The following is a 14,486-nucleotide window of genomic DNA, read 5'->3' as shown; positions in this document are numbered from 1 at the left end:
AAAGGTTAATGATCAGAGCAGATTATAAACGAGTTTATAGACCAGGATGCAGTCAGTCAAGAAGATTTCTAGATGTCAGGGTTGAAGCATCTTTTGCAGTTTGAAATGTCTCTGATGTCACCAGGTGTTCAGGAAAACTTTCTGAGTGGCTCATATAGTGAAAGGCACGAGGATAGTTTAAATATGAGCCGTGGTGGCAATTTCTCTGCAGTTTATCAAGTCGTTTAGCTTCAATTTGCAGGGCTTCAGGAAAAGGGCAATTTTAGTTCTCAATGATTCCAACTCAATGATTCCACACTCAGTTTTAGTTCTCAGTGATTCCAGCTCAGAAGGGTGAGAAAAAATTGGAAACGTTAAAGAGTTGTAGCCAGATATTGGAGGAAACTAGAATAATTCAGGATCCAGACCAGTTTTCAGGTAAATGACAAAACCTCACTGAAAACTAATAGCACTAGAATCATATATACAAGTGTGCATTATAGTTTCTATTGAAACATAATTTTGTTCTCTAAAATCACTCTCATTTCTACCAAAGATAGCCAAATTAAGACGAATTTGTTTGCAGAGTAAGTCTAGATTCCATGAACTCGGCCTGATTATTTATACAGGTCCAGCAAGAATAGGGCTTAGCCATATAGGCTCTTCTGAATCTGCTTTGCTGGAACTTTGCATAAGGAATTTCCAGATTGAACTCTTAATAGCCTCTCGAGGCCAGGAAGCCACGTCAGACTTATCATCAGACTTGCCTGTAATAGCTATAGAATTGGGTGAATTCCTCTCTTGAGATCCCCCAAATATCCTGAGGTTCCTGTGCCTGTCAGAAGTGACCGTCCTTACTCACGTGGTAAGGCGCTGGGAACCCTGTTAGCAAGGTACCAGGATGCTTTTCCAAAGGCTTTGATTGGCCCATAAAGTCAATTTTGGGAATTCCCCGGTGGTCCAGTGGTTAGGACTCCTCGCTTTCATTGCCTAGGGCGCGGGTTCAGTCCCTGGGCAGGGAACTAAGATCCCGCAAGCCGCACAGCCAAAAAGAAAAAATAATAATAATAATTTTAAAGTAAAGGCAATCTTAGTTCCTTCAAGCTGTCTGGTCATATCTGAGTCTACATGTGTCTCTCGCAAATATGACTTTCCAGTCAAAGCCTTGGCAAGATAACCAGTGTTTCTAATTGTGTCCTATTATGAAGAGAACAGATTCTTATTGAACTTATGCAAGTAACTGTATTGCTAAGAAAATAATACTCACAGAGAGTTTCTGAATTCTGGAGAGATCAGGTAGGGGGAAAAAGATAAATGTTTCATTTTTGCTTACAAAGGTATAATTTACCAAATTGCTGTAAATCTTTTAAAAAAAACTTCCTTGTATTTGGAAAACAAAAGGTTAAAAAATCAGTAATATTTTAAACAAAAAGTCACAAAAATTATAATCATATTCATCAGTTCATTCAATCCCATGTAATTAATTCGTGTTCTGCTCTGAGTCCAGTTCTTCCGTTAGTTCTGTCAACTTTGCCTGATGATTGAGGATGAGAGCAACAGTGATACTTCCATGAAGTTTGTGAGGTTTTTTTTTAAGGCTCATACGATTTGCCCCATAAGGTGGATGCCTTGATCACTGGAGATTGTGGAAGGTATACCCAAATGGAAAACACATTTTTAAAAACCGATTCTTTGCCCTTGTGAGGGCATCAGCTTTGTAGCAAGGGAGGGCTTCAATCCATCCGGAAAACATACATGTAATAATAAAAACATTCTGATAACCCATACGTAGTGGCAGTTGAATGAAGTACAGCTGCAGGTGCTCAAAGAGTCCAGAGAGAAAATGTCTGAGGCTTCTGGGGACAAAAATTGTTTTTCCCCAGGGTTATGGACTTGACAGGTCAGACATTGCTGGTAGACTGCTTTTGCAATTTTATAGAAATCTTCCTGCCAATGTCTATTTAAATGCATCTTAAAGACACTATGGTGGGTGAAGGGATGCAAGAAAAAAAAAAAAATGAGGTTTGCCAGGGAGCTGGGAAGAACCAAGTAGCCATCTTGGGTTTCCCATAGCCCTGACTGTTCATTTAATTTACAGCTATTGCTTACCCATTTTAATTTCTCTTATTGAGAAGTAGACTGTTGCCATGGTACAAAGACATCAGAATGGCAAAATCTGGCAATAGGGGTCAGGTTTTTTGCAGAAGCAGAATGGATTTTATCTTCATGTGCCACAGTCTTTACAGATTCTGTTGCTGCTGCCTTTGCATGACAGTCAGTGCATTTCCCTGATACCTGGGTTCAATCCCTTTAGTATGAGTCTCCATTCTGATGACAGATAACATTTTATGCCAGGACATATATGACTTCAGAAATTTCACATAATTTCTGGAACACTTGGAATACATACCTATACAGACACAACATAAAGGAGACTTAACATGACTTCTTATGTGACAACAGTTTCCATATAATTTAACATATTAAATACATACACCTAATTAGTTTAATATCTTTTTATAAAGCGAGAGAATAAATCTTTGAGGGTATTTCAGAGGGCCCCTGAAATATCTCACGTCTCAATGTTAGTTCTAAGTCAAAAAGTTTTCATTTAGAATTTGATTTGGGAGAAGTTTGTCAAAAATATCAAAAAATATTTGACTTAAGTAGGTTGCCATGAAGCAATGCTTCGTTATCCATTTAACCAAAGTAATAATTAAAGACTTCTTAGGCAAATATAGAAGGTTATATAGTTCTGAGCAAAATTCAGGTCTTTTAATAGCAATAGGACTGGGCTTACTTTCTGAATCGAAGACCTGATAAAGATATAGAACATAAGTAATTACTTTGACAAGACAGAAGGTCTTTGTTTTTTTCTAGGCACATTACTTAAAGGTAAAGAAAAACCTTTCATAATCTCTTATTATCAAGAGCAGACCAATAGAAAACAAAAACAAACAACCAAAAAAACTTTGTTCTTTTAACAGAGAGAAAAACAAATTCCAATTTTGTACCAGTTTACTTTGATATTAAAACTTATTTACATAATTAAATTCATTCTAATCTTGTTCCTTCATGACCACACATAAAATTCCTTTCCAAAGAATCCTTTATTCACAAACTTAAAATTGTCCATTTTAGTTTGTCCCTTGTTTTCTTTCCCATTTAGAACTAACCAGCTTTAGGACAAAATCACTTTCTTTTTCCTTAATAAAAATGTCTCCATACCTTTTCTTATCCCTTATTATATCTGCAGCTTTAACCACATATATTAATTGGAATCCTAATCCTTTGAAATTTTAATTTTTTAGTGAAAACAAAGAAGTAAACAATTGTAAACTTTATTAACATTTTGTGGTGTGACAAACATAAATACATTTTATAATTTCTAGAAACATGCTATTTCATAGTACAATCTTTCAATAAAGCACAAGATATATTTACTAGAGCCAAACACACTTAGTTTCTCTTTATCAAGAGGCAACAAGTAGGTATAAACTTAGACTTGTTTAGAAACTAATGTTTCAATACTTTATCGTGTTTGGAAATGATTTAGACATCCAGTTAATTCCCATCGTTTAAGTTAACGTAGCAAAACTCTAAGGGTATAAATTACCAAACAGATTTAGGAAACTATTTAAATGGACATATCATAAAACAATTATTGTCTAAAAGTTCACCTAAAAACTCATCACATTTATATCTGTTCAATTTATTTTTAACAATCAGATTACTCATGAAAATTTCATGAGACATTAAAGCAGTTAGTCATTATCTTGCTTGTTTGTTTGCTGACAAACTGCAAAAGAGACAACATTAGCCCGTTTGACTAGTACACCCAGGTAGAACAAAGGTTGTTTATCTACATTACATTTAATGCTAACTCTGAAGATATACCTGTATTAATTTAACCAACAAGTAGCTTTTATTTCCTAAAGATTATCTGAGGATATACCTTCAGGTAACTCTGAAGATATATCTGTATTAATTTAACCAACAAGTAGCTTTTATTTACTAAAGATTATGAGAAACGTCTGGGTTATTTTTTATTACATATTTGAGACTTTTTATATAAAAAAGTCTTTAAGCCAATTAAATAGAGCTCTTTTACAGATTAATTTTGGCAGTGCCATTCAGAGGTAACATACACATATGGACATAGAGATAAACTCAACCAGAGATCTCATAGTTCTTATTTTAAAACTTTAGTCATGAATCAGGTACAATAGAAAACTCACTAGTTTATCAGTAACAGTTGGAATGAATTAGGTTATTTGCTCAGCTAGCTAGTCTTTTATTATTTGTGTAGAAGACTTTTAAGATCTGTATTTGCCCTTGACAAGCAATTCTAGGGAGGCTGTGACTTATTAGAGTTTGAGCAAGAAAGTCCTTTTAACAGTGGGTGTTTGAAAAAGCCTCTCTCTCTTTTTTCTTTTAATTTCAGGTTTTACTGATTGAATTAGTCCAGGCTCAGGGTCAGGCTCTGTGGGCTGTGTTTACATTCAAATACATGACATAACTTGAAGGGACAGAGAAAGAAAATATGTTTTGGAGTATGCTTGTCTATTATCATAGGTCTTAGGGTAATTATTATTAATGTTTTTTTTAAGTACAGGACAAGTTTGCGCCAATATCCTGATCTACTATAATATCTGCAAGCATTTTGAGAGGACTAGGTGAGACCTTGGGACGAGTAAAGTTCGATGGGCTTTGACTTGTTTCTAGAGTTGTACTTCTGGTTTTGTAGAGCTTCATAAGACAAGCTTTGTAAGACAAAGACAGTTGTTTCTATAAACTCTTAAATATTGGCCTCCAGCCCATTTATTTTCTGATTATTTGTAGGAGAGCCTGGGAAATTGCTGAGAAGATGGGGTGATTTTTAAGAAGGAGAATTTATGTTGGATTTTTGTTTTAAGTCTAATTTCTGTTTTTTTTTTTTTATCTTAATAAGGGATTCTCTAAGACTAGTCATTATACCTTTTTTTTTCTTTTTATAGAGAATTTGGTCCTCCCATAAGTACCAGTATGACAGCTGTTTATCATGAGAGCTCTCAATTGTTTTTTTCCTTTTAAATATAGCCAATTTAAAGGATCTATCATCTGGCCATTGACAAGTAGGATCTTATATTTTCACATAGTGACTGAAGCCAGTAAGTGTTTTATTATGGCTTAACCAAAGATGCAAGAGGCATCTCACAAGAAGAGTATATAGCCCTCACAAGATCCAAAAAGCCCACTCCCAGAATTAGTCTAAGAAGGTAGAACTCCTTTGTTGCTACAGGTGGTAAGAATGGTGTAGGGAAAATGGTGTCTCCAGTGTTCCACAAAAATCTGGGGCGCCTCCAGCCATAAAACCGATAATTTATGGTATCCGGCAGGCACTACTGGAATGGGACTTTTCCAGCACTAACAACTAATGAAGGTTGTGATGACACAGGCCCGTTATGGACTGGGACGCCTAATGACAAAGTCCCCTGAGAGCTGGTATGGCCGGACAAAGAGCTTGGCCACCAGATGCACCCCAGTAAATGCACCTTCTGGATGGTAGAGACGAGAGACAGTATTCTCACTGGACACAAAGCCAAGCTCTGAGGACATAAAACAAGATGGAAGGAAAAAAACCTCGTCTTTTTTTTTTTTTTTTTTTTAAATAAAGAGCCCAGAGCAGGACTTCCCTGGTGGCGCAGTGGTTAAGAATCCGCCTACCAATGTAGGGGACAAGGGTTTGATTCCTGGTCCAGGAAGATCCCACATGCCACGGAGCAACTAAGCCCGTGCACCACAACTACTGAAGCCTGTGCGCCTAGAGCCCATGCCAAGAGAAGCCACCACACACAGCAACAAAGACCCAACGCAGCAAAAAATAAGAACCCAGAGCAAAGTTTGTCTAAACAGATGCCGGTCTGGTGAGAACTGCTAATTCACCAGTGTGTGAGGCTGGCTTGAACAGCAGGCTCATAGGGCCTATGCCTGTGTTCTGCCCGCTGGTTCTTCCTCGTGATAAACAACACGACAGACAGAGACAGAGAAAAACAGTGACCATCTCTGGGAGGTGAAGGATGAGGATTCCCAAGTCACTACTACAAGGAACTAACCAGCTCCACAAATATTTTCTCCTGCTAATCTAAATTTAGAGACAGAGAAAGGGGAGTCTCACCACTTTCCCTCCCACCAGAACTTGCAGGCAGAGACCCGGGAGGCCGACTGGGTAAGAAATCTCATTACCTTCTGCAGTCTTGGTCAGATGCCCCCGGCTCTACAGCATCCTCAGGGCGGGAAGCAGGCTCCAGCCAGCCACCTGCCTGGCTCACCAACTGTCAGGAAGAGGGAAATTTCCCCCTCTACCCCTCTTTTGAGATTTTGTGGCTGGACTAATAATCAGATTGACACAAGACAGATTAATAGGTGAAAAGGAAACAAATTTTAATTCCTGCTCATGGAGGTCTCATAGAAATGGGACCTAAGAAGTGGCCAAAGCAGGCAGCTTTTATACTTTTTGGACAAAAAAACAATAAATTTGTGAGGAATTGACTAGACAAAGAAACTTGGGTTTTGGGTACCCAATTAGTGAAAAATCTAAACAGAGTTTGGGCTGCAGGTAGTAAATTAAAGAAGTAACAAAGTTTGTTTATATAGGCTTCTTGTCCCCAAAATCCCTATCTTTGGTGATAAGGGTGTCTTTCTACCTCCAGATTGAGGTAGAAAGACACCCTTTTACATGAGACATTCATTTACTTTTACATGAGAGATTCATTTCTTGCTTTCAGGAAGACAGAAAGGAGTGTCCCCCTTGTGCTGGCCGTTTCTTAAGTAAATTTAATTCAAAATAATCAATATGACATTGAGGCACATTTTGGGGTTGCCTACCCTGAGCCCCAGCAATGCCATGTAAAGAGTGACAGCGCATGGAGATGGCTATGATGTGGGCTGGGATGGGAGGGGGTACAGCAACAATGGGGATGAAGTGGTGAGGTCCAGGGTTTGAGGAAATGTACAGTCCAAAGAGTGATATGCATGTGGGGAGGGCATGTGAGCTGTTGCCCCCAGGGCCCTGGTACTGGGGATTATGGGCCCACGTTTGTTTGTATCTGTAAGGCATGACATCGGCAACACTAGGGGCCCTGCACTTCAGGCCCAGAGCATTGCTGGCATTGCTGTGGGCTGAAAAAGCAGTCATAGAAGGCATGGAACCAGGGCCTGGGATCTCCTCTGAGTTGGGAAGCTGGGGAGGAGGGTGAACAGGGGATAGACAGGGAGTCCTGAGGAGAGAAGCTGATCATGGAATGAACTGTCCCCATCATGGCAGGACTGTGTGACCTTTGAGGACGTGACCATTTACTTCTCCCAGGAGGAGTGGGGACTCCTTGATGAGGCTCAGAGACTCCTGTACTGCGATGTGATGCTGGAGAACTTTGCACTGATAGCCTCACTGGGTAAGGCTTTCACACCCACCCAGGTGTCCTCAGCTCATCTCTGCCCATCCTCTTTTCCCAAGAAGAGGCTTTTTCCGTCCCACAGCCGGACCGTGGGCACTGCTTCCTTCCCCCCCACCTTTAAAAAAAAAAATTATTTATTTTATTTATTTATTTTTGGCTGCGTTGGGTCTTCATTGCTGTGTGTGGGCTTTCTCTAGTTGCAGAGAGTGGAGGTTACTCTTCATTGAGGTGTGCAGGCTTCTCCTTGCAGTAGCTTCTCTTGTTGAGGAGCACGGGCTCTAGGCACGCAGGCTTCCATAGTTGTGGCACGTGGGCCCAGTAGTTGTGGCTCGCGGGCTCTAGAGCGCAGGCTCAGTTGTTGTGGCGCACTGGCTTAGTTGCTCCGTGGCATGTGGGATCTTCCTGGACCAGGGCTCAAACCCATGTCCCCTGCATTGGCAGGCGGATTCTTAACCACTGCACCACCAGGGAAGTCCCCCTTTCCCCCCTTTCTGGTATATGTGCGGTGGGTTCCAGAGCTCAGCTGTGTGCAGGGTCCCACGCTCTCCCCAAGCAGCCCCAATACGTGCTGCCCTGAAGCCTTGTGGGGAAGGGTCCCAGAAGGAAGACCAGTGGATCCCATCTGACTCAGCCACTGCCCGCCTGGGTGATTGTCCAGATCTATGACAGTTCTGTTCTGCTCTTTTCCTTTAAAACTAACATTTCCTAAGGCCTGACTGCCAGGAATTCTAGGTACTGGTGGTTACTATTTGCTATGACCACTGAGATGTTCCTGCTAGACCTCCCTTGTGTGTTCCTTTTGTAATATTTTGTTTTCTTTCCTGTGGTTTGTTGTGGGGTAGTTCACCAGGACAAGTGCTGGCCCCTTACCTGTCCTGTCTTTCCCTTAGGACTTACATCTTTCAGGTCTCATGTAGTTGCCCAGCTGGAGATGGGGGCAGAGCCCTGGGTGCCTGACCGAGTGGACATGACGTCAGCCATGGCAAGAGGGGCATATAGAGGGCCTGGCTCAGGTAAGTGAGAGATGGGGGACCATGTGACATCACTACTGTCTTCAGATCATACCTGCCACTTTTCTCGTGTTCATCGTTGTTTTGGTGCCAAAGCCTTATATCTCTTCTACCTTTCCTTTCCTGTTCTTGACACATTGCCTACTTGTCATTTCTGCTTTGACTTGGGGCCCCTGGCTGTGTCCCTCACTGTTTCCACAGCTCCCTCTGCAGCACTCTCCAATGTGGACCTGCACTTAATATGTCATGCGATGTACACATTTCCTCTTATAGTCCTTGAACACCAGCTAGCCAGTTGCAATCAGATTTTCCCGGGCCTGAACACATCCTACTGCACAGTCCTCATGGGTTACCAGCAGCCAGGGCTCCCCTGAAAAGCCTTTGTAGAGAAGTGAGGAGGAGACTTGCCTTTCCACCTGATACTGTGCACATCTTTGTGTCCTTGCTTCTGGTAAGGCCTCCCCTATTTCGTGACCTTACCAGGCACAGCACATTAGAGAAGACCATTCCTTATCCTGACCTCAGGCCTTTCATCTTGCCAATAATCCCATGGACTCATTCCTGTATCAGACTTGCATTTGTGATTGGGTTGTCACCAGCATTTTTCTACTTTCAGATTTTTGCCATGGAACAGAGGGTGAGGAGTCACCTGCTGAGCTTAGTGTTTCTGTAGAAGTGTCACAGGACATGAATCCCAAGGTGGTTCCATCCACCCAGAAAGGCTACCCCTGTGACCTGTGTGGCCTACACCTGAAAGACATTGTGCACCCAGCTGAACACCAGGCAACACATCCCTGGCAGAAACCACATGTGTGTGAGGCATACAGGAGAGAGTTCAAGTTCAATGCCAACTTTCACCAACCACAGATGCAGCAGAACGTGGACAAGCCTATCGCAAGGAACGAAAGCAGCGCCTCGCTTGTGAAGAGCTGCAGAGATGACACATCAAAGAAACCTTTCACACTGAGGGAGAGTGGGAAGGCCTTTGTGTCCAGATGTGGTTTTCTCCAGCACCAGGTCACTCCCCGTGTAGTGGAGCCACACCACAGCTCCGAAGGCGTGGTGGATTTTCCCACTATGCAATGCCGTAAGAAGCGCAGTGAATTTCAGAACGCTCTCAGTGACAAATCCTCACTTGTTCAGCAGAGGACCCACACTGGAGAAAGGCCTTATGAGTGCAGCAAATGTGGGATATTCTTCAGGTACGCCGCTGGCCTCTTTCAACACCAGAGAGATCACAATCGAGGAAAGCCTTATGAGTGTGGTGAATGTGGGACATTCTTTAGCCAGCAGTCCAGTCTCATCAAACATCAGAGAGTTCACACTGGTGAAAGCCCTCATGTGTGCAGCGAATGCGGGAAATTCTTTAGCCGAAGCTCCAATCTCATTCAACATAAGAGGGTACACACTGGAGAAAAGCCTTATGAGTGCAGTGAATGTGGGAAATTCTTTAGCCAACGTTCCAATCTCATTCATCATAAGAGGGTTCATACAGGTAAAAGTGCTCATGAGTGCAGCGAGTGTGGGAAATCCTTCAACTGCAACTCCAGCCTTATTAAACATTGGAGAGTTCACACTGGAGAAAAACCTTATAAGTGCAATGAATGTGGGAAATTCTTTAGCCACTTTGATGGACTTGTTCAACATCAGATAGTTCACACTGGTGAACGACCCTATGGGTGCAGCGTTTGTGGGAAAGCCTTCAGCCGAAGCTCCGACCTCATGAAACATCAGCGAGTTCACACTGGTGAACGGCCTTATGAGTGCAGTGAATGTGGGAAACTGTTTAGCCAAAGCTCCAGCCTCAATAGCCATCGGAGACTTCACACTGGTGAACGGCCTTATCAGTGCCCTGAATGCGGGAAATTCTTTAGCCAACGCTCCAGCTTCAATAACCATCGGAGACTTCACACTGGTGAGCGGCCTTATGAGTGCCTTGAATGTGGGAAAACCTTCAGACAAAGTTCTAATCTGAGGCAGCACCAGAAAGTTCACAAACCAGATAAGCCATATAAGTGCAATGAATGTGAAAAGGCTTTCAGCCAAAGGTCTACCCTCATCCGGCATCAGAAAATTCACACCAGAGAAAGGAGTTCAGAGAATGTGCACCCTCCTTCTTCTGCACGACAGCACCCACTAGAGATGAACTCTGAGAGTGGTCTTTATGAGGGAGCTGTCAGCCAGAAGTTGAACCTTGTTCATCCAAATATCTATGCTGGAGAGATTCCCAATGGATGCTAGATATATTGGAAGCTTTCTGGAGCAGGGTTGCATTTTCTGACCACAAACTTTGCCAGAGTTTTTCTCACTGCTAATGTCTGTGGTAGAAGTCGTCTCAGTTCTACCCACTGGCAGGTCTCCAGAGTGTGCATCAGCCACTTTCCTGTGCTCACAAAAGACAGGCCTCTGTTTCCTCTTTCCAGGAGGGAATCATGAGTAGCCTGAGGCCATGGGAAGATGTCATTCCCTCCCCCTGTGACTGGTTTAGCTGTGGACATGACCCATCTTTGGCCATGAAGACCTGAGCTGGGTTCTACTGGCAGCTTGCAGAGGTTTCCCTTTTTCAAGGACATTTGTTTATCTTGTATGATGCTCATGATGGATTCATCCAGCTTCCACCTTACCCATCTTAACAACTATTTACTTTACATTGCTCTGGTTTGGGTGATAAGAGCCTTATTGATAAAGCCACCTTTAATCTTCTGTGTTCTGATAACTGTGGATTGGGTTGAGAACAGAATTAAGGTCTACCAAACCAAAGGGGTCTCCAAATTTATTGCCTCAGGGAAGAGCAGGATGGCAGAGCGCAGTTTTCAGTCCAGATTTGGCCTCGTTTGTGTTGCTACCCAAGGCATCCTAGGGAAGCTTGTAGGGCTTTGTGGGCCTAATGTTGTGGTTTGAATGGCATGAATTTTTGTGAATCAGCGATTACTCTGAGGAAGGGGAGGTTGTGCAACCTCCAGTGCATCTGGAAGCAGCCTGAGTTGGGCCCCTTGTTTACTGGGGATGCCTCCTATTCCTTAGCACTGTTGAGTAGACACTGTTTACCTGGCCCCTGCCAAGGAGTTATATGCCCTTGATGTCTAATGTTCCAGTATATGTCACCTACTGTAAGACTTACTGGGTCCAGTTGGCAAACAAGAGGGAATGTACCTGTTCTAAAAGTGCATCCACAAATGTTCCCTTAAATGTGACTGTGCAGGATTCAGGATTTGCAGAAGTTCTCAGGACCTCCAGACCTCTGTCCTTATGACTAAGGTCACCGGCAGAGCAAATTATCTAAAGGTTTTGTGGAATACTGCAGGCTCTCTGCATTATTCATGTCAAAGCCATTGCTGGGTTGGCAGGAAAATGGGGACTAAGAGAAGGTAGATCCTGTATGCCAGGGATGAGGCATTTGTGACATAGCCAGCCATCTCTGCTGCCAACACATGAGGAGAGAGGTAGTAGAATCAATATGGGGTTGCCAAATCTTCTAGTTTTCCAAAATGAGTAGGAGATCAGATTTTTATGTGCAACAATTTCTTTTAATGCTTTGTTGAGATATAATTTTCATGGAATAATTGGCTGTATGCATTTAATGCGTACACTTTGATAAGTTTTAAAATATGTATACACTCAGGGAACCAACACCACAATTATGATAATGAACTTATCTATCACCCACAAAGCTACCTCATGCCCCTTTACTATCCCTCCTTGCCTTCCCCAGGGAACCATTACCTACATCCCAAGGAAACCATTGATTTTCCTTTTTTTTCCACTATAGATTTGTTTGCCTTTCCTAGAATTTTATACAATTGGAATCATAAAGTATTTGTACTCTATTTTTGGTCTGTTTTCTTTCATATAGCATAATCATCTTGAGAATCATCCATTCTGTGTGTATGAGTAGTTCATTCCTTTTACTGCTGAGTAGTGCTCTGTTGAATGAATACCACAGTTTTTATGCTTTTTTTTTAATTAAAAAATATAAAATACACAACATAAAATTCACTGTCTTAACCATTGTTAGGTGCACGGTTCAGCGGTATTAAGTACAGTCATATTGTGCAACTATCACCATTATTTATCTCCAGAGTTCTTTACATTTTGCAAAACTGAAACTATACCCATTAAACAATAACTCCTTATTTCCCCCTTCCCCAAGCCCCTGAAAACCAATATTCTACTCTCTGTAATGGAATTTGACTACTCTAGTTATCGCATATAAATGGAGCTATATATTGTCTTTTTGTGACTGGCTTATTTCACTTAGCATAATGTCCTTAAGTTTCATCCATGTTATAACATGTGTCAGAATTACATTACTTTTTAAGCTGAATAATATGCCATTGTATGTATATGTCATATTTTGCTTATTCATTCATCCCTCAATGGATACTTGATTTATTTCCACCTTTTGGTTATTGTAACTAATGCTGCTGTGAACTTGGGTGTACGAATCTCTCTTTGAAACCCTGCTTTCTATTCTTTTGGGTATATACCCGAAAGTGGAATTACTGGATCATATAGTAATTATATTTTATTTTTTGAGGAAAAAAAATTGTGTTGTGTTTCCCACAGTGGCTATACCATTTTACATTTTCAGCAAGTGTTCTACTTTTTCCACATCATCACTAACACTTGTTTTTTCTGTTTTTTGTTTGTTTTGGATAGTATCTATCTTGATGACTATGAAGTGGTATCTTGTTTTGATTTGTATTTCTGTAATGATTCATGATGATAACTATTGTTTCATGTGCTTACTAGTCATTTGTATATCTTCTTTAGGAAAATGTCTATTCAGGTCCTTTCTCCATTTTTGAATTGAATTGTTTGTGTTTTGATGTTGCTGAGTTTTAGAAATTCTATATACTGGATATTAATCTCTTATTAGGTTTGTGATTTGCAGATAATTTCTCCCATTCTGTGGGTTGCCTTTTTACTATGTTGATAGTGTGTCCTTTGATACACAAAAGTTTGAAATTTTCATGAGGTCCAAGTTGTCTTTTTTCTTTTGTTGCCTGTGCCTTTGGTATCATATCCAGAAAATCATTGCCAAATCCAATGTTATGAAATTTTCCAATGTTTTCTTCTAAGAGTTTTATAGTTTTGAGTCTTACATTCAGGTCTTTGATCTATTTTGAGTTAATTTTTGTGAAAGGTAAGGGTCCAGCTTCATTCTTTTGCAGGTGGATATTCAGTTTTCCCATTGATTGATTTTGTCAAAAATTATTTGACCGTATATGGGCGGGTTTATTTCTGGACTCTATTCTATTCCATTTATCTATACTTTTTTCTTTATGTCAATACCTCACTATTTACATTAATGTGGCTTTGTAGTAAGTTTTGAAATTGGAAAATGTGAGTCCTGCAATATTGATCTTCTTTATCAAGATTGTTTTAGCTATTCAGGGTCCCTTGAGAATCCATATGAATTTTAGCATAGATTTTTGTTTCTGCAGAAAAAAAATTACTTGGATTTTGGTAGGGATTGCATGAAATTTTTAGATTGCTTTGGGTAGAATCGACATCTTAACAACATTCAGTCATCTAATCCATGAATGTGGGATATGTTTCCATTTATTTGTCTTCTTTAATTTTTTTCAGTAATGTTTTATGGTTTTAAAATAAAGTTTTTACCTCCTTGGTTAAGTTACTTCTTAAGTGTTTTACTCTTATTGATGCTGTTGTAAAAGGAATCATTTTCATAATTTTCTACTCAGATTGTTCATTGTTCGTGTATAGAAATGCAACTGATTTTTCTGTGTTGGTTTTGTATCCTACTTTGTTGAATTAATTTATTAGTTCTAATAGTAACTTTGTGGAGTCTTGAGGGTTTTTTAGATTTAAGATTATTTCATCTGTGAACAAAGGTAATTTTACTTATTCTTCTCCAATTTGGATGCCTTTTATTTCTTTTTCTTGCCTAATTGCTCTGGCTAGAACTTCCAGTACTATGTGGAATAGAAATGGTGAGAGTGGGCATTCTTTCCTTACTCCTGATTGAAAAGCTGTTAGTTCTTCACCATTGAATATGATATTAGCTGTGGGTTTTTTATACATGGCTTTTATTATG

The 14,486-nt window shown here is 40.6% G+C and overlaps 1 protein-coding gene and 1 long non-coding RNA gene across 2 annotated transcripts in view; both read left to right on the top strand.

Annotated features, from left to right (window-relative positions):
• Positions 1-14,486, top strand: part of LOC309977173 — a 336,876-nt gene that overhangs the window by 203,997 nt on the left and 118,393 nt on the right. The gene's annotated exons all lie outside the window — the stretch shown is intronic.
• ZNF792 (zinc finger protein 792) lies at positions 7,339-12,638 on the top strand. The gene is made up of 3 exons (XM_082862518.1): positions 7,339-7,412; positions 8,306-8,428; positions 9,042-12,638. The coding sequence occupies exons 1-3, from the start codon at positions 7,379-7,381 to the stop codon at positions 10,664-10,666; spliced, it is 1,782 nt and encodes a 593-aa protein (XP_082718644.1). The 5' UTR covers positions 7,339-7,378; the 3' UTR covers positions 10,667-12,638.

Source organism: Leucopleurus acutus, assembly GCF_964270905.1.
Source record: "Leucopleurus acutus genome assembly, chromosome: 20".
NCBI classification, from domain to species: domain Eukaryota; kingdom Metazoa; phylum Chordata; class Mammalia; order Artiodactyla; family Delphinidae; genus Leucopleurus; species Leucopleurus acutus.
The sequence above is the reverse complement of the archived record's forward strand: the minus strand, read 5'-3'. Positions and strand labels throughout refer to the sequence as shown.